The sequence below is a fragment of the Cebus imitator genome, unplaced genomic scaffold (assembly GCF_001604975.1).
Source record: "Cebus imitator isolate Cc_AM_T3 unplaced genomic scaffold, Cebus_imitator-1.0 Scaffold12, whole genome shotgun sequence".
In the NCBI taxonomy this organism is placed as follows: domain Eukaryota; kingdom Metazoa; phylum Chordata; class Mammalia; order Primates; family Cebidae; genus Cebus; species Cebus imitator.
The window spans coordinates 6,643,966-6,662,127 of NW_016107327.1; the positions used below are offsets into that span (position 1 = coordinate 6,643,966).

The window sequence follows — 18,162 nt, forward strand, 5'->3', positions numbered from 1 at the left end:
TCTGTCAAAAGGAAGGGCGTGCTAGCTCTGTAGGGAAGAGCTGGGAGAAGTTTACAAGGAATACAAGAGACAGTCTGGCCTGCACTTTGTAGCAGAGCACAAATGGCAATCAGCATGCCATCGTATCTTGGGGCAGATTTATAAGGGGAATGGGAAGGCAGAACGGAGGTGTGTAAATACACGTTGAATATCATAGCTTCTGTTTTTTCCCTTTAGTGTTTGCTGTGTAGGCTTTCCTTGCCGTGTGACCCTGTATTCAGAGCTGCCTTCTAACCAGGGCTGATTATTGCATTTTTTAAGAGATAAGAGATGAAAGGATTTTGCTAGGACAGCCCAGTGTTGTATTTTAAACAAGTCTGCCTCCCAGGTGCCAGAGCCACAACAATACATTGATTCTTACTACAGGGCTGAGTTGGATTTGTAGCAAGTTGCCAAGGAAGTCCATATGGGTCTAGCAAATAAGTTTTTACTCACCACTCCACAGATAGGCCCAAAGAGCCTGCCTATTTCTTCTCCCTCCATTGGAATAGAACAAGGGATTATACCCTATAAGGGGGCCATTCCAGCCTTCCATCCCAGGCATCTGTGTGAACTTTTTTTGTCCTTTTTGGGAACCCTGGGTTTAATTAGTTGTTGTTGTTTTATTTTGACAGTTTTTCAAAAGTGAAAACAGTTCTAAGTAGATTTAAGCATCAATACAGATAGCCTCATTCAAATTTTAGAGGTTTCCTTCACTGAATTTGCATCGTGCATTGCCAACCCCACAGGATCAATAATCCATATTTTATTATATAATAAAGGCTGCCTATAACTGATTTAGCTCATTCATTCCCTCTGATTAGCCCTATTTTATTCATGGAGAGAGAAAAGAATACAAACTTACCTTCACCAATAGATTGGGTTATTTGGATGTAAAAAGCTTCCAGCACTATATAAAGGATTGCATAAGGAGAAGAAAGAATCCATTTCAGTATTTGTTTACCCTAAGAATAATAGGACTCCTATCATTCTGCAGTTTTTGGTGACATCTTTAAATTTCACATCCATTTCATGGAACTGGTCTCTAGTTAGCCTGGTCTGAGCATCCTGTATAACAGCAGCAAGAATCCCACTCCAAAATTCTGAAAAACAACTGGGATAAACAGTCTTTTTCTTTTGTAACCCTTGGAGAGATTCACCTTTTACTTACCCTAAGGCCATTTCCTTTTATTCATCCATGGATTATCATTTTCAAGGTTTTTGAATGCTCACTGTACTCTCTTTGAAGCAAAACCTTAGCACAGTTTTGTGCTAAGATGGTGAGAAACGCTGAGCGGGAAAGGCATCGTTCATTACTGGGATCTCTCAAGATCATGATGTGAAGTTTAACTTGTGGGTGACACATATTTCTCAGAGGCTTGGAGTTCTTACACAGGCTTCCAGATTTGTCTTTTCATTGCATTCCAAAAAAAATGATTTTGAAAAATATGCTGACAGTTCAACATGAAATGATGTGTGTTCTGACACACACTGCATTGTAGCTTAGGAATCTAGCCTGAAGTAATTTTTCTGTAGCATTTCTATGACTCTCTGATTCAAGAGAGAAAAAGAAGTTTCCTTTAAAGTGTGTGTTTTAGGATGTGACAATAAGTTTTCTCCAGCGCCATGCGTGCGTGGATTCAGTAGACTGTTTCCACTTAACCCTTATTATTGTTTTCTTTCTTGAGTGCCAGGGTTAAGGGGAAGGCATTTTTTCTTACATTAGTTTTTCAACAACTTAGGTGAGTCTGAAATATATACCCAAGTAAATGGGAACTGTAATGGTGTGTTCAGAATCAATCTCCTCTGCAGACCAGGGAAGGAACACTGAATAGCGTTCATTTATGTACTGCCAGATGTATTTCTGCATGTGACTGGGCTGGCCAAACCGCTTTGAATGATTTTCAGTGTTATTAAGCAGACTCACAGGAGCAACAGGACTCGTGACAGAAGTAAAGAGCCCGGTGGCAGGAGTCCTTGGTGAAGGAACGTTGCACAGAAAGAGAAGCACCACAGTGCAGACTATTTTAATATCTGAGCTAACAACTCTCTGGGAATATTTCTCTTCCTCTTGTCCAGCTCCTTCTGTGTTGTGGCTGGTTTGCATTTGTGTGTGAAGTGCCAGGCGGTTTAATGAAGTTATTCTTTTATAAATTTTGCAACACTGAAGCAAGCATGAGGGCTTTAAATTAGAATAAGTGCCACTTCTGTATGGCAGGTTCCTTTGAGGACTGATTAGAATGAGGCCTCCCGTTGCCTGGCCCTTTATGCTTGGCGGTGTTGCTGTGTGTTCTTGTTTACGGCTCACCTTTGAATTTGCATGAGTTTGCACCATGCCTGCCGCCTGGCCCTCCGTTAGTCAAGACTGTCTTTCTTTCAGGATCATGTTAAATACTTCACTTTAAAGAGATTTTTTAAATTATATTGCTTTATTGTAATGAATTAAAATTAACTTGGAGTAGCAAATTATTTAAGGATGTGAGGGTTGTAGATTACTCTCACCATAGCTACAGCACATCTCTGTGTGAAGGAATTAAAGGGTTCTCTTTCCAGTAGCTCCGTGTACCATAAGGGGTGAGGAAACTGTCCCACAGAGACCTAGAAGCAAAGCCAGAAAAGGTGCCCAGGAAGTGAGAGGGGGAATGGGAACGTCAGGTGTGGGTTTCTGAAGCAGATAGCAGCTCTTCTTGGCAGGGCAGAGAGTGGGGGCAGAGCTGCCATTTTAAGACCTTAAAGAGTATAAGACAACAGGAAATGGTGGACAAGAGAGAATAAAAATATATCTTAAGACCAGGCTTAATAGAGAATAGGAATTGCACTCAACCATTCCTGACTTCTTCTTTGTGCCTGTATGAACTTGCTAATAAACTGGGATGGTTTTAAGGGGTGGGGGGGGGATTGTTAAAGAAAGAGACCTGAAACTTTCAGCAATACACAGTAACATACAGGGAAAGGGGAAAGAGAAGCAACTGAAACTTTTCAGCAATACACAGTAACATACAGGGAAAGGGAAAAGAGAAGCAAGCACACGGGCAAAAAAAAAAAGGCACCAAACTTGAATGTGAATGTTTTCTCCTCTCTCCAAACTCCGATTTTTTCTTTAAAGTAGGAGACAACCAAACAGAATTGGGCCTGTGAAATATTTGCATTTTTAAAGGGTTTGCTTAGAACTTAAAACAGGAGTTACTTGGGGCTCCTTCTAATTGCATTCTCCATGCAGGAATAAGTCCCCTGAGAGACAGAAAGATCAAAGGCAAATACCAGGAATCTTACCTGTATAAGCAATGTATGTATGTAACTCTTTCTGCCCTGTGCAACACTCACTTGCTTAGGCGTGGAAATGGACATGTGCACGTGTGTATTCCCATGTGCACGCACACACACACACACACACACACACCCCACTCAGGAAGTGGCTCATGCTTAACATAGTTTAATTATCTAAATTAATACATTGTCCTTTCACAGTTTTTTTAAAATGAATCTTTACTAAAGCCTATGCCATAGTAGACAAGCTAAGCTTTTGCTTTTTCCTTTTTTTTTTTTTTTGCTTACGGTGGGGAAAGATGTTTTTCTGTTATCCTTAATGATTTATAACATGTTTGACTTACTCTTAATGTGAGTTTACCTCCTAGGGAGTGTAGCAGTGTTTTTAATAAAAGAAATAATACACTACAAGGAAGTGGCATTTCTTTTGCTTTTTGCCCAAGTTCAATAAACTATTTTTCATAATTATTGGAATTTGGTTGAAGGAAATCCGGGTCCCTATCAAGTGGAAAAGCAGAAAGAGTCTTGGCTTTCTCCTTCTTCCTACAAAGGTTACCCTTTGAATATAAATTACAACGTCCTGTGCTTCTCCCATTCTAATCAGATGACCTTTTGAATCTGGTGGACCAGAGTTTAAATCCTAAGCCTGCCAGTCAGTTTTTAAATCAATGCCCTGCTCCACCATCTTTTAGTGTATAACTAAATTTCAATGGATTTCAAATACGGAAGTGAAGTCAGTGATACCAGTGGCATCTTGCAGCTGACTGCAAAACAGCCAAACTTAACTCTGAGATCTTGGCCAAGTGATGTGATTATAGTTAATTTCACTAGCTAAAGTCTCTTCAAAAAGCTTTCGGGATTCAAAATCTAAGAGAAAAGGGAGAAGTTGAAATTTTGTAATGTTTGCAAGAGGACATTTCTGAGCAATTATCAATTTAAGCTTCCATTATTTGCCGCTAATTACTACACAAGGCTGTTAAATATTTAGCAGAAGTTTGTTTAATTGCATTTGACTGGGAAGGGGATGCTTGAATATAGCTTTAGCAGCAAGAGTTGGTTGTGTGCACGGAGAGCTGGCAGAGAGGAAATTTGTATTCGCCCAAGATGAACACATTATAGTGTCAGACAAGCCTTCTTTTTTCTTCCTTCCAAAGATTTATTTATCTTTAAGGTATCTAAAATTAGAGCACGAAGAAGGGGCACTGTTCATGGATGTAAAATTGGAAGGAGGTCATTCTTAACCTTGTTTACAGATGTTCTAGTTTAGAAAGCGCCAGTGTGATAAATTAAACATTACAGGGGAAAAAATTAAAGCTTAGCAACAACTGGCACATGGACACATCTGTCTGTGAAGCACTGACTTAATCCCTGAATATCTTATTAGACAGTATTGCCTATCAAAGCCTTCTGTCCCGCAATACGCTGGAATCCTGCAATTCCAGAATCGTGAGTGAAATCTTTACACTCTCCCTCTCACTGGTGCTGGCTTTGTATAGTTTGATTTAAATTTTCTGCTGGCTTCTTGCATGGAAACAGACAGCTCAATTCATTGTTTTCTTTTAAAAATAAACATTATACTCTTAATATATTTCCCAGTGGCCCTTTTGCTCCTTTTAGCCTCTTCTTCCCATTCAGCACCTTTCTTCTCCCACTACCAATGTAGTAGATAGTGCAGCTATTGTCAGTTCCAAAGAGGGAAATTTTCAAGCCTGTCAGGTATGCAAAACAGACAGGGGTCGGCTTGCAACTAAAATTTTACTACTGTTTCTAAGATCTTAATGGAAAATGGGATTGTCACGATATTAACATTTCCCGTATATGATGTCACAGTAGATTTTGCCCTTTGGAAACTGGTGGATTAAAGGGCTTGTTTTATGTCTCCAAAATGTTTAATTGTCAAAATAGTATGAATTGTTCTGTTAGCAACGGAGACTGCATGATTTCAACACTTAGTCTTCGCTCAGGCTTCTGAAGACTCACATTAGACGAAGACTAAGCTGGGTGCTCTTGGTACATGGTAACCACCATGGGCTTTTCCAGCTCAGTTTGATATTGCAGAAAATAGCAAAATGTGGTGAAAATAGGCCCTCTTTGAACTGACTCCCCACCTCCCTGCACAGCCAGACATACCTGCAGCTCCACCAGATGCTTCAGCTCCTAAGCGGTTCCTGCCCTCTGCCCTCTGAGCTCTCAGCTTTGCGGCTGCTCTTCCCTCTACTGCAGGAGCCATTTTCTCCCTTTTTACCTCTGTCTTCTCATCTCTCCCACACCAGGCAGGTGGGACTCCTCCAAGAACAAAGCCCCTCTCACAAGGTGAAGCGCCCTTCCTCTGTGTCTTAGAGTACTCTGTCTCTCTGGGTAGAAGGTCTGGGCTATGGCAATGAGTGTCCTTTATCTCTACAGCTGGCCCAGCTGTAGGACTAATTCTAAGACCCTGAATTTGAGCTTCAACCCTCTGGGACTTAATTTTCTCATCTGTAAAATGAGATACTGGACCAGATGCTGCTGGGTACCACCCCACCCCAGCTCTGAAACCAATTTTTTGTTTCTCTGCGGCATTTCTTACAGGTGTAGTTGATTCACCCGCCATTGAGTCTAGACCAACAAATTGAAGATGATGGCTCTGTAGTTCTTTTCAAAGTAGATGGTTGTTTCCATTCCCCAAATACTGGTTTCCAGAGTTTAATATTTGGGTTCCTTTAAACATTATTAGATTACAAATATACCTAAAGCAGCATTGATTGATTGCCACTAAAATATACCATCTTTGTTCATTGATGGTCTCAATGAAGTCACTAAAAAAATGAACACTTCTGGAAATACTTGGTTCTTCACATAAACAATCCCATTTATTGTATATTTCAAAAACTTCTTTCTACAATTTCTGTACAATTGCCCATGTTCACCCATTGACTGTATTTCAAATGTCATGCAGTACAGTCTCCTGTGGTATATATGTGTCCCTTTGCAATTCTCTTTTTAAGATGAGGAGGATGCCATCTTAGAATGAAGACAAAGTAGCATGCTCAAGCATGGTATGCAAGCTCAATGTATTTTCAATACAAAGTAAATTCAGAACAATTATATGTCTTCCTTATAACCACCTGTTCCTGTATCTGACCTGTCAGTAACAAAACAGCTCATTCACAAGACTTCCTCATTACAGCTATTTGACACATCTCATAGACCACCATTTCTTCTTTCCTTTTAGATCAGTTCTTCCCTGCAGATTCTTCAGATCCCTCAAATGCAGAACTCTCATTATCTCCCAGCTTTCATTTGTTCATCCACACATGTTTTTCAAACAGTATAAGGAAGGATTCTTCAATATCTCCCCGGTGGGAGAGATGCTTCCCACCAAGGGATATGTGGCAGTGTTAGGGGACATTTCTGCTTGTCACAACTGGGAAGATGCCACTAGCATGTTGGCAATGGTGGCCAAGAATGCTGTTAAACATCCCACAATGCCCAGGACAACCCCCTAGAACAAAGAATTGTCCAGTCCCAAGTGTCAGTAATGCTGAGGCTGGGAAACTGCTTGCTGTAAGGCAAGCCCCCCTGGCCTTCTAAAATCTATTTTCAGGCTCCCCTCTGGAACCAAGCAAGTGAATGGCATGTTTTTATATAATGACGGAGAAATGGTGTACCGGGTGGTCTTTTAGGTTGCTTCAGATGAGATAGAAGAGCCTTATACTATAGGCACATGATCAAGTGTTGGGAGCATAAACTCATCAACATGCCAGTGTCTTCATGCTTCAGGATTATCTCAGATCACCCTTTTCTGAACTTTGTTAGCACAGAGTCCAGAGAAAACAACAACAAAAATGTCCTTCAGTGAGGTTTATTAGAATGTAAAATTGTTTCCTATGGGAGGTATGATAGAAACTCCATTGCCAGAATCATTCAGAACTGGCCTAGTGTGTAAACTTTATCAAACAATTATGTTCTTACAGGGGGACAAGCTAAATGCCCTAATAGTCCTTTCCATCTTTAATATCTTGTATTCTTCTGATCACTTCTGATGATACCATTTCACCTTTTGCTTTAATATAGCTTAGTGTCATCCAGAAAATGCTTTGAGATGTCAGACCAAGCCCATGTGAACAGTTAAATGTCAAAAGAAAATGCATCAGTGTCTCTGTAAGTTCATGGTGATGACATTACCATATGAAAAAATAAAAAGGGAAATTCTGTCAGTGCAAACATGATCATAAATGCAACATTCATGGCATTAAGGAGGGGGCAAAAGCATATCATGACAGTTTCGAAATGCCATTGCTATGTCATAATAAAAGTAGAACTTCATTCTAGTAGATTCTACAAATGTAAAGATTATGAGTCAACTTCCCTGGCTACGAAAAATCCACTATGCATGTGTCTTTTCAATTCTCATAGAACTTAGGGAAAATATTGTGTATTTGTCTTTAAAAAAATATTCGTTGAACTATAACATAGCTCACAAAAATGCACATATCCACAGATATGGACCTGATGTTTACCTGGTAAGGCCCATGAAAACACAATTACCCCATATTTCTTCATCCAGGAATTATATAGTTGTGGGCAGTAGAAACTTTGGGTGGGCAAAGTGGGGTACTTCAGGGTGATTTTGGTCTTCAGTGTAATTTTTAGAACATTCCTAATGGTACTTCCAGAGCCGTAGCAATTTACTTTTAATCAGTTTAAAATTATGAGTACTTTTGTAATTGTGTGGACTTTGAAAATGTTAATTTATTAACATTCACATCCTGTTAACCTTATTAAGATGCTTAAAGGTCACCCTTTGCCGTTTTGACTATTTTTCCTGCTAACGTTCAGGGGAAATAGCCCAGGATCCTGTCATCATTAGCTGTATATACTTTTAAAACTATTTTACTAGCATAAGAAGTTGGGAACGAAAAAGAGAGAGGGTGGAAATGTAAAAATCTTGATTAGAAAGTATAATTTAATAGAACATGTATTGAACCAAATGTATTGATTAATGTAGAAGATATAGTACTTATATTGATTCAAACCAGAGATTTAGTACTAAAAGCTCTAAGCCAAAAAGCTGTTGCAGATTGCTACAAAAGTCAGTTTAATGCTGTCCTTGAGAATGCCTTCACAAAGAAATTCTTCTAATGTTTGAGGACTAGGTAGAATGCAGTATATGTCAGTCTGATCCCGGAGGGTTTTATTTTGTACTCTAATAGCTGTTACGAGCCTACATTATATCCAAGGAGTAATTTTCCTTAGGGGTGCCCGGCTCGCTTTGTGTCAATATTCTAGCATTTTAAGTCACGTACAGTATATGCTTCTGGGAACCGGGAAGGAGCCAGCCAGACTCATAATGGTCTGCATTCATTAATAAAGGCAGAAGCTTCTGTCCCTCCATTGCCCACTACAGGGATGCCTCTTTGGCCTTCGGGGACCCGTACAGACACATTTAAAGAAAGCTTTATTTTGAGTGGGCAGGAGATGAAATGTAGGACTTGCAGGCATTTCCTAAGTCAGCTATATGCCCGAGCGCAGGGTGACCTTAATGGGTCAAAGAAGAATGCAGGTCAAAAGACTTATTATCCAGCCTGTTGGAAACCAATTGCTTTTGTTTAAAAAAAAAAAATGAAAAAAACCCATAGTGCTTAAAGGTGGACAGTAACGTAGAATTCTGTTTGCAGCCTGTAACTGCACGACTGTATGTGAACTGGAATATGCTTCCAGAAAATAAGAGCACACCGATTATCCTCCATGTTTACAGATAAAGGTCCAACCCAAGTGATAAAAGGAAGAGTAATATAATTAGTTAATCAGTGATGATTGATTACGGATGTTTGTGTTCTTCAACTGAAGAAGAAACAACACGCTGCCATGGTGCTGTCACCATCTGTTGAAAGAAGCAGCCACATTTAATCTTTATATTTCTTTATTTCTTCCCGCCTTGCATTGTTTCTGAGCCACAATTGCCTACTATTTCATCTAGTTGGAAAACATCTCATTTAAATTGAATACAACTGCAGTTTAAATTCAGGTTTCTAATGGCACAGTGAATTAGTGGAAAGCTTGTTTTTTTTTTTTTTTTTCTTGTTTTCATTTTAAAATAGCATGCTGGCTCTTTTTCTAAGTTTTAAAAGCTTGTCAGAATTTGTTTGAAACAAAAGGCTATAAATAAACAAGTCATGGTAAAAATGATTAACATCTTTGAATCAACAGATTTCACAAAACTTCCATTCAAATGCCGTTTTTGTTTTTATGACCATTGATACATAACATTTTGCCAGTGCCAACAGAGTGTTACAAAGCACAGACGAGACATGGTCTCTGCCAAAGAATTAGAGAAGTGGAGGCAATCTGTGGGCATAAGTTTTGGGGTTGGGAATTTAATTTTTTAACCCTGGGAAGATAGGTTCCCCCTGGCTTTCCTCCAACGCTGAATTTCATCATTGATATAGGTGCCAAAATTCAGATTTACATCAAGATTGCGGGAAAATGGAATATGTTTAGCCAAGGTGAACAGTTTCAAAGGATCATGGATTTTTATTTTTACTTAAAAATATTTTTCTTGGATTGCATTTTAAATAGGATTAAACCGTTTGACCAGTAAATGTGGTCAGCTCTCAGAAAAAAGGAGGCTGAATTAATCATTTGTTAGAGTGCCAAGCCCAAAATGAGAATTCCAGTCTTGTAAAATGAAAGGCATCTCATATTTAAAAAGAAATACATAGTGCTAGAAGGGAATTTTTAAGGTCCTCATCTGTTTTTTAGCTTTCTAAGTTTAATTTCACATTTATAGAGGAAAAAAAAATACATATAGCACACTCCTTCCAAATGGGGCCCTTTACAGTAAAGAAAGTGTTTTTGAAACCTCGCTATTAAGGTATCATGCCTAGATGGATCTTCTTTTAAGCTTTAGGTATGTTGTGGATTTGATTTTTTTTAACACAAACCCCCCTCGTGTAAAACAACTGTTCATAACTGGGATTAATGGTTTGCAATTTTCAGTTACTTAGACATGGGGTCTCCAGGAGATGGCTTTTTGCAGAGTAGAATATGGCTCTCTGTGGGATTACAGAAGTTTTCTCCTCTTCCTACTTCCTTTTCTGTCTTCACCCCCCACCTCCACTGATGTTGCACTGATGTTCTTCTCGATTATGTAAAACACTTTCCCTTCATTGGAACAGATATTTTTTTCTCATAACCTGTCATTGCATTAAAGTACTTTGGGGACTGTGAATTGCTGTGTAAAATTGGTGAGATTACCCACTGCTTTGTTCTAGCATAGTGGTTTCCTCTGGACCTAAAGAGCTGAAAACTCTTGCACAGAGAGAAGGCTGCTTGCGGATGGCCTGCCAGCGGTTTTCTGCTTTCTGCTTATACGCATGTGTGTCCTCGCTGTCTCAGGAGTGGCTCTGTGGTGTGGCGGGTAGCCAGGGGGAGAGCAAACGGGGCCTTAGAGCCTACCCTCTCTTTTTGTTTGGCGCTCCTGTTGTCAACTTTTTCAGCCTTCCCACTTGCCCCTTGTCTCCCTTTCTAAAGAAATAATGTCTGTTAGTCTATGAGTATCAGAAAACACAAAAAACAGTGAGTGCTCCCAGGAAGCAACTTCTTGTTTTTCTGTTCAGAGAATCTTGTAGTCAAGACCAGAGACTAGGCCTTCGCATGTGTTCTCTCCAACACCTAAAAGCCAGTAGAATAAACTGTGGCTCGGATACTCCATTCCTTCCTCCAGAAGATGAAATGAAGCCATTTGTATTTTCAGTGGACTTGAAATACTGCATGGGGGAGGAGAACAGACACATCCCCAGATCCTCAAAGGCAGTGAGGCAGGCCCTTGAGGATGGAGCAGAATCCCATGGGGGATTATTTCCAATACAAATAGATCCATTGCCAAGAACCTCTAGGAACATGCTGCCTTCCATCATGAGAATCACTGCCATTGGTGGACAGCCAGGCCTGGGGAGACCCTGCCATAGCCGTCTGTTGGGCAGGATCAAAAAAAAGAAGAAACCAAACAAAATGAGAGTAAGAGACCTCTGTGGTCTGCAGGCATCTCTGCACCAAGAGGACTTCCTGCCCTTACTTTTCTCATGCCAGCTTTCTTATGTTGATATTACTTACATCGGGGTGCTTTATTTTTGAATTTCACAAGCCATATCCTTGTCCTTCTCACAAATGATTTATATTATTCTCTCTTATATGCAAAACATAACTCCTTTATGAAACAGCTTCAGTCTGTTGCAGTAAGTGATGTATGTGTATTTGTTCACGTCCTTGCACCTCTGAAGAGACTTGTACGGCTTTGGTTGAGGATGAAAGCGTACAACACACAACTATTGCCAATTGTTATGGGCAGTTTGTTTTAGGTTCTTGTTTTGTAGCATCTTGATATAAGCTCATAAAAAAAACACTGGGAACATTGCACTATATACTCTTTCACTAACCCCTAGAATCCATCCACATGTGGACTGTCCATCATAAGCATTTGAAAGTAATATTATTAAACTGATTTTTTTTTTTACTTTGATTATGGTAAGAGAAAAAAACCCATTTATCTGTAAGAGTCCTATTATTTCCATAAATACAGGTTGAGTATTCCTTTTTTTAAATGCTTGGGACCAGAAGTGTTTTTTGATTTCAGATTTTGGCACATTTGCATATACATGAGATATCTTTGGAGGAGACCCAAGTCTAAACACAAAATTTATTTATATTTCTTATATACTTTATACACATAGCCCAAAGGTCATTTTATACAATATTTTCAATAATTTTTTGCACGAAACAAAGTTTGAGTACATTGAACCATCAGAAAGCCAAGGTGTCATAGCTCAGACAGCTATGTGGCATCAATGTCAGTGCTCAAAAAGTTTCAGATTTTAGAGTATTTGGATTTTGAATTTTCCCATTTGGAGATGCTTGATCTGTATTGTCATATCTCCTTGTACTTACTTGGTAATTCTTTTTGGACTGTTTAAAAATTAAAAAAACCTTTCTGTAAACTTGACTCTGAGATAGCAAAAGGTATAAAAAGGCTTAGATGTGGTGTATTTTGAGTAATCAGGCTTTTACTGTTCATAACCTTTCTGAATATAGTCATGTTGATTTTTAAGAAAATAGTAGTTTTTTGGTCTCATTAGTACCTTTCTTACCCTTTCTGTCTACATATTGGTGACAAGTACTTTTCAGAAGTATTAAAAATCAACATATAGATAAAGGAGTTTGCATAAAAACCATTTGCTACTTCCTGTATTCACTTTGAGGCTGGGACTGTTAAACTATGTTTTAAAGAAGGGAGAATGAAACACAGTTCTCCATCATGATTTGTCATCCATTTTCTTCAAAAATGAGCTAAATTTGATGTGGGGCAAGGAAGATCTGGGTCCTCTTCACAAGGCTCCCTGCTCCCCCACTTCTGCACCCAATCCCAGTTGGTTCATAGCCAAACCTCTGGTCATTTAGCCTATATTCAAGGAGCAGGCAGTTTGCTAGTTGCTGTAAAGGATGAAGAGATAACAAACATCTCTGAGATGAAGACCTCTGCTTAAAATATTCCAGTGGCTCCCTGAACCTACAAGATAGTCTGAGCTCTTTAGCAAGGTACATAAGACTGCTCATATTCTTGCTCCAGACCACCTCCATCTTCGCGTCTCATGAGTACTGTTGATTCAGAACACTCCAGAAGAATTCAGCCAATCTGAACAAGTTGCAGGTCTGAAAACATACCGTGCATTCATTGCCCTGACCCATGTGCGTCCCTTGGCCTAGAGTGCCCTCCTTGTACCCTCTGCTCACGTTTCTAGCTGTCAGTATGCTGGATCCACTGCGAACCCTTCCCCAATGGCAAGGCAGGGTCAGTGTAGCTGTGACATGTCTGTGTTCTTTTCTAATAGACTTAATAGACTGCTTTACTGTTATGTGCCCACATGACCTTCTTTAGACTGTGAGCACTTTGAAGGCGTGAAGGGAAGGACCATGCCTTTCCTCTCCTGTAGCCCTTGCCTTGCCAGCCAGTCACGGAAATAGCCAAACCCTGTTTCCTGAGCACTGCAGCGCTATGGCATGTGGCCAGGTGGTGATGCACATATTCAATAGATGTTTGTAGAGGAATGAATAAATGAATGAACATCAGAATTATTGGCATGGGTGAGAGCCAGGCCTACAAATAATCATGAAACAAGACCTAAGATGCATCCTATATAAGCAGTATAAAGTGCAGCAGGAAATCAGAGAAGGGAGAGATCAGTGTTAGATGGGGTGAGCGTGGAAGTGATGATGTTTTGAGCTAGGCCCCAAGGTTGTGCTAAGAAGGGATCGGGGCCAGGGGATACAGGTAAGTAATGAGAGAACATGGCTCTGGGTAAGTGCAGAGAAGGAGAGTGGCGATCAGGCTATCTTCAGGCTTATGCTTCAAACAAATGTCCTGCAAATCTGTGACCACCCTCCAGGCCTGGTTCTGGAGTCTTCCCACCCGGCGCGTCCAGCCTTGGTGCCTGGCTGGTGGTTCTGAGTTGCCCAGCTATCCCAGTTACCATCTCACAATTTGGAAAGAGGGCGCTCTCTCAGAAAGGGTACCATGCTGGCATAGATGGAGAGGAGACTGCCAGTATACAACACAAGCTGTGTCAGCTGAGAAAGGGCATCCGGGGGCGGGTACAGTAGCCATGAGCCATGGTATGACCGCAGCCAGAAGCCCACCCTCAGTGGGGGAGCTGCCCCCACTGTCCATCATCAGCCAGGCAACTCTTGCATTTCATGTGCATATTCGGGGGCAGATAGAGCCCTGTTGTGTCAAGATGTTACAGTCTCAAAGGAATTGGCACAGAGGCATATATGACCAGTAGAAATCATGCACAGATACATAAAACTATTAAAATGGTGCTACCTGCTTCTGAACACTGGGTCCTATCTTAATAAGAAGAGATGATGGATGGTGAGAGGGTATTGTAGAAAGGCGTGGCAGAGGTGGAGAAAAGGCAGGTGCCAGCCAGCCATCTCACATTAAAGAGGCTACTGGCCCGGCCCCTCCCTCCAGGCCCTCATGGGTGGCAGCAGGTTCAGAAGCTCTCTTGGTCTGTTTCTCCGTGGAAAGAAGCAGATTTTTTTTTAGCATTACAAGGCACTCATGAGCACTATTCATCAGAGGGCAGAAACTCATTGTTCATGTCATTATGAATCAATCACAGGTATATATGCTTGGTCTGATGAAAATGAAATCACTGAAATTTGTTTTCCCTCTCTTCTTCTTTTTTTTTTTTTTTTATTTGCAGAATCATACAATGACCCAACACAGCAGTTAGTGCAAGTACAGTCTCTCAAGGAGAACTGCTTTTGTGGCACAAAAAGGGAACATGTTTTACTCTTTGCACGAAACTTTCATTGTTAATGTATATTATTCAGAAACATTGTATTGTACCATAAAACTTGTATTATCAAAACTGTTGGATGTTCATGTGTTTGAACTTTTGCGCACCGGATAGACCCCTTGTATATAACGTGTTGCACATGTATTATGTCGTCTGATACTAAAATGGTCTTATAAAGACAAGTGGACTTGGGCCCTATTCAGGCAAGATTAGAAAAAAAAAGTAATAGCAAAATGGCTTAAGATAAAGTATTTTTAAGGAAGAAAGATTAAAAACAACTGTTATACATGAGACTATGGTTGGACTTCCTTTTCTTTACACTTAAGCCTAGAATTTCTCTTTTGGTATATCAGCGGTTAAATCCAAGACTATTTTTTATTGCTGAAGATTCTTGCAAACCACAAAGAGATGTTCTCACAGAACAGAACCCCACAGCTGGATAAGGCCCGTATATATATATTTGTAAGCCTTGCAATGTGACAGGTAGCATCACTATATATGCAATAGTTGTTATGTAGACTGTCAAAAGAATTTTTTTTCCTGGATACATTTGAAGCTTTGAGTGTTCAAGGTTTTCCTTAATGATTTCACGCAGCCAAATTCTTGAATCAGTTGAACTAACCTGTATGTTACTGTTATTAATGTTTACTCTGCGGTCTGAACCTGGAGATTACTGGAATTGTTTTCCAAGAGGAAATAAATTCAGTTTACCATTAGGTATGAGTGTATTTGTGTGTTTTCTTTCTCTAGTTACTACACCATTAAAAAAAAAAACTAATTGCCCGCACCCTTGGATATGAAATCTGCTCTTGAGCATATCACAGGCATTATCTCAATCATATTTAACCTTTTCACACTGGGCCAAATGCATCTGGAAGGATATTCATCACTCTTCTTAGGGAAGGAATCAGACGCAGTATCCTTCTACTCTGTTACATACTAACAGGTCACATTGTACTTGAGGATTCTGACATCACAGATGGATGTGATGGCTGTTTTCTGCATAATTTGCAGCCCAATTCATGTCATGCTGTGCAAATCTGAACTCAAAGTAGATGGCTGCAATTTGAGAAGCAGTTTGGCTTATGTGTACTTAAGAAGCAGCATTGTTCATTCAGAAGACAAAGCACAGAGCAGGGAGTCAGATGGTTGTTAGTTCTAGTTCTGGCACTGCCTCCAGATGGGAGTTGCTTCACCTCCTGGCCTTGGTTCCTCCAGCCCAGGAAGGTAACAGAACTTGGTCATCAGCCTTCACCCAGGTATGGAGGTATCTCTGGAAGGTTGCCTCCACCACAGCCTGTCATACAATGGTGAATAGGAGCTCTAATTTCAGCGCTGCTTTTTTTTTTTTTTTTTGAAAGAAGAGAAGAATTACAATGTGTAAAGTAAACCCCGTTATACACATTTAGTTAAAATTGGCAAGTAAAGACCTGGTATTCATGGGCAACTTTCATGCAAACCATGCTGAAAATATTTAAGCCACTGTGAGTCTTTTGACCTCTTCTAAGCTCTGAGACCTTTGAACCTTAAACAAGAATCCTCACGGCACTTTTTTGGTGGGGAACTAAAAGCAGGGACCAGTTGACTTTGTTGTGACCACCTGTCATCAGGAGAACCATTGATGAAACCTAGATTACCAGCACCACCAGGCATAATCCCCATCCCATGGCTCTCAAGCCTTAGCCTGCTCAGGATCACCTAGAAAGCTTGTTACATCCTGGGGTGCTGGGCCCAACTCCCAGAGTGGCTGATTCAGTTGGCCTGGGGTGGGGCTCAAAAATGTGCCTCAGAAGTTCCCAGGTGATGCTGATATTGCTGGTTTGGGGGCCACACGTTGAGAACCACTACCCTACCATATTTCCAAGTTCGTTGAGCACATTAAACACAATAATCAAGTGGAGTGGTGGCAAATTACACGATTATGTTAGCAATATAAAGAGGTTTGGTCGAATTTTAAGATCATTCAGAAGTATTTTATAGTGATTAAAGTATGTGTGCTTGCCAGAATGGGGTGTGTGTGCGCATGTGTGTGTGTGCGTCCACAGATGGTTCCCAACTTACAATTTTTTTTTAACTTTCTCATGGTGCAAAAGTGATACACATTTAGTAGCTCCTCAAGTTACAATGGGGTTACATCCAGCTAAACCCATCGTAAGTTGGCGAACATGTGTATTCAGCTTTCAGCTTCATAATGCTAGGAAAACCTGCATCTATATATTTCACAATGGATTGCCAGCATGCTATTTAATTAAAAAGCTTTTTCACCAGCTACATAAATAATGAAGGACGCTGAGAATATGCAAGTACATCTATAATTAAAATACTCAGCTATATTTTTAAAAAATTAAGATCTCTGGTCCATTCAGGATTTTGCATTTAGAATGAAATAGCCACACTTAATAATGATTTTTTAAAAGCTGTAAAACATCTGGTTATTGAGTGAGTTATATTTTACTAAAGGTAAGCTGCTCTTTATTTACAGAAAGCAGGTCATGTGTCATCCCAGGGATGTATCCCAAGTTGCCTTTAACAACGTTGCCTCTTGGATACTTCCCAGATTCTAGTATAAACACCAGGAATTGGAATTCTTAGGACACATCAGAAACTGTGTTTGCCATTCTCCCTAGAAGCCTCCACGCAGCTGGGCATCGGGCTCCTTCAGCACAGACACAGTTCAGCCTCTTTCCAGACCAAGCTCGGAGGCTGGAGGAGTTGACCATTATTGCTCCATCAAACTGGTTGATCCTCCAATAATTAGGAGGTAGTTCCTACTTACCAAGTCCCTCCTCCTTAGAACCAACCGTTCTTTGGGTCATAAATACTGAACAGTGCTTGGAGCAGTCATTCCCCTCATTGACTTGTTACCTTGTTTATATTTACATTCTACATCCTTCCCTAAGGATATAAAAGGCAACTTAAAAATGAACAAAACATTAATAGGAAAATCAGCACATGTGAAGTCAGAGGAGAGAAAATATACTACAGTAGTTGCCTTGTTTTCTGCTTCAGTTTTGATTTTCAGTGCATTTTAGCATTGACTTGGAGCTTCCTGGTAGTAAAGGGGAAAAAACATCTAGAAAGGAAGGAATATATCAGTACCTCAAGAGAAAAAATGCTTCCCTAGCACTTAATTCCAAAAGAAATTTCTCAACGGCCACATAGATGGGTCGGTGACCAATATAATAGCCAGTGTTCCTGACCATCATTTTATGACTTAATGCAGTGTTTCTTATTTGGAGAAATGCTACTGCATCTATGGGTAGAGCTGAGGATGCTACTAAACATCACATAATACACAGGACAGGTCCCCATAACAATCATCTGGCCCAAAATGTCAGTAGTACCGAGGTTAAGAAATGGCTCTCATGTAAAATTGTACATGATTTGCAGTGGCCTAAACTTCTTTACATGGGAATGACCTGGGGAACTTTAAAAACATCCGTGGCCTGAGCCCCACCCCAGTGATCCTGACTTAATTGGTCTCTAGCAGGGGTCACCAATCCCAGGGCCACGGACCAGTATGGGTCTGTGTGGCCTG

General features: G+C 40.2%; 1 protein-coding gene across 3 annotated transcripts in view; it reads left to right on the top strand.

Moving 5' to 3' along the window:
• ZNF521 (zinc finger protein 521) overlaps positions 1–15,342 on the top strand; it is a 294,208-nt gene extending 278,866 nt beyond the window's left edge. For all 3 annotated transcript variants that reach the window (XM_017498379.2, XM_017498367.1, XM_017498370.1), the window contains one exon: positions 14,529–15,342. In XM_017498379.2, coding sequence (XP_017353868.1) covers positions 14,529–14,558 — 30 coding nt within the window. In that variant the 3' untranslated portion in view covers positions 14,559–15,342. The remainder of the gene's footprint in view (positions 1–14,528) is intronic.
• The last annotated feature ends 2,820 nt before the right edge of the window (positions 15,343–18,162 follow it).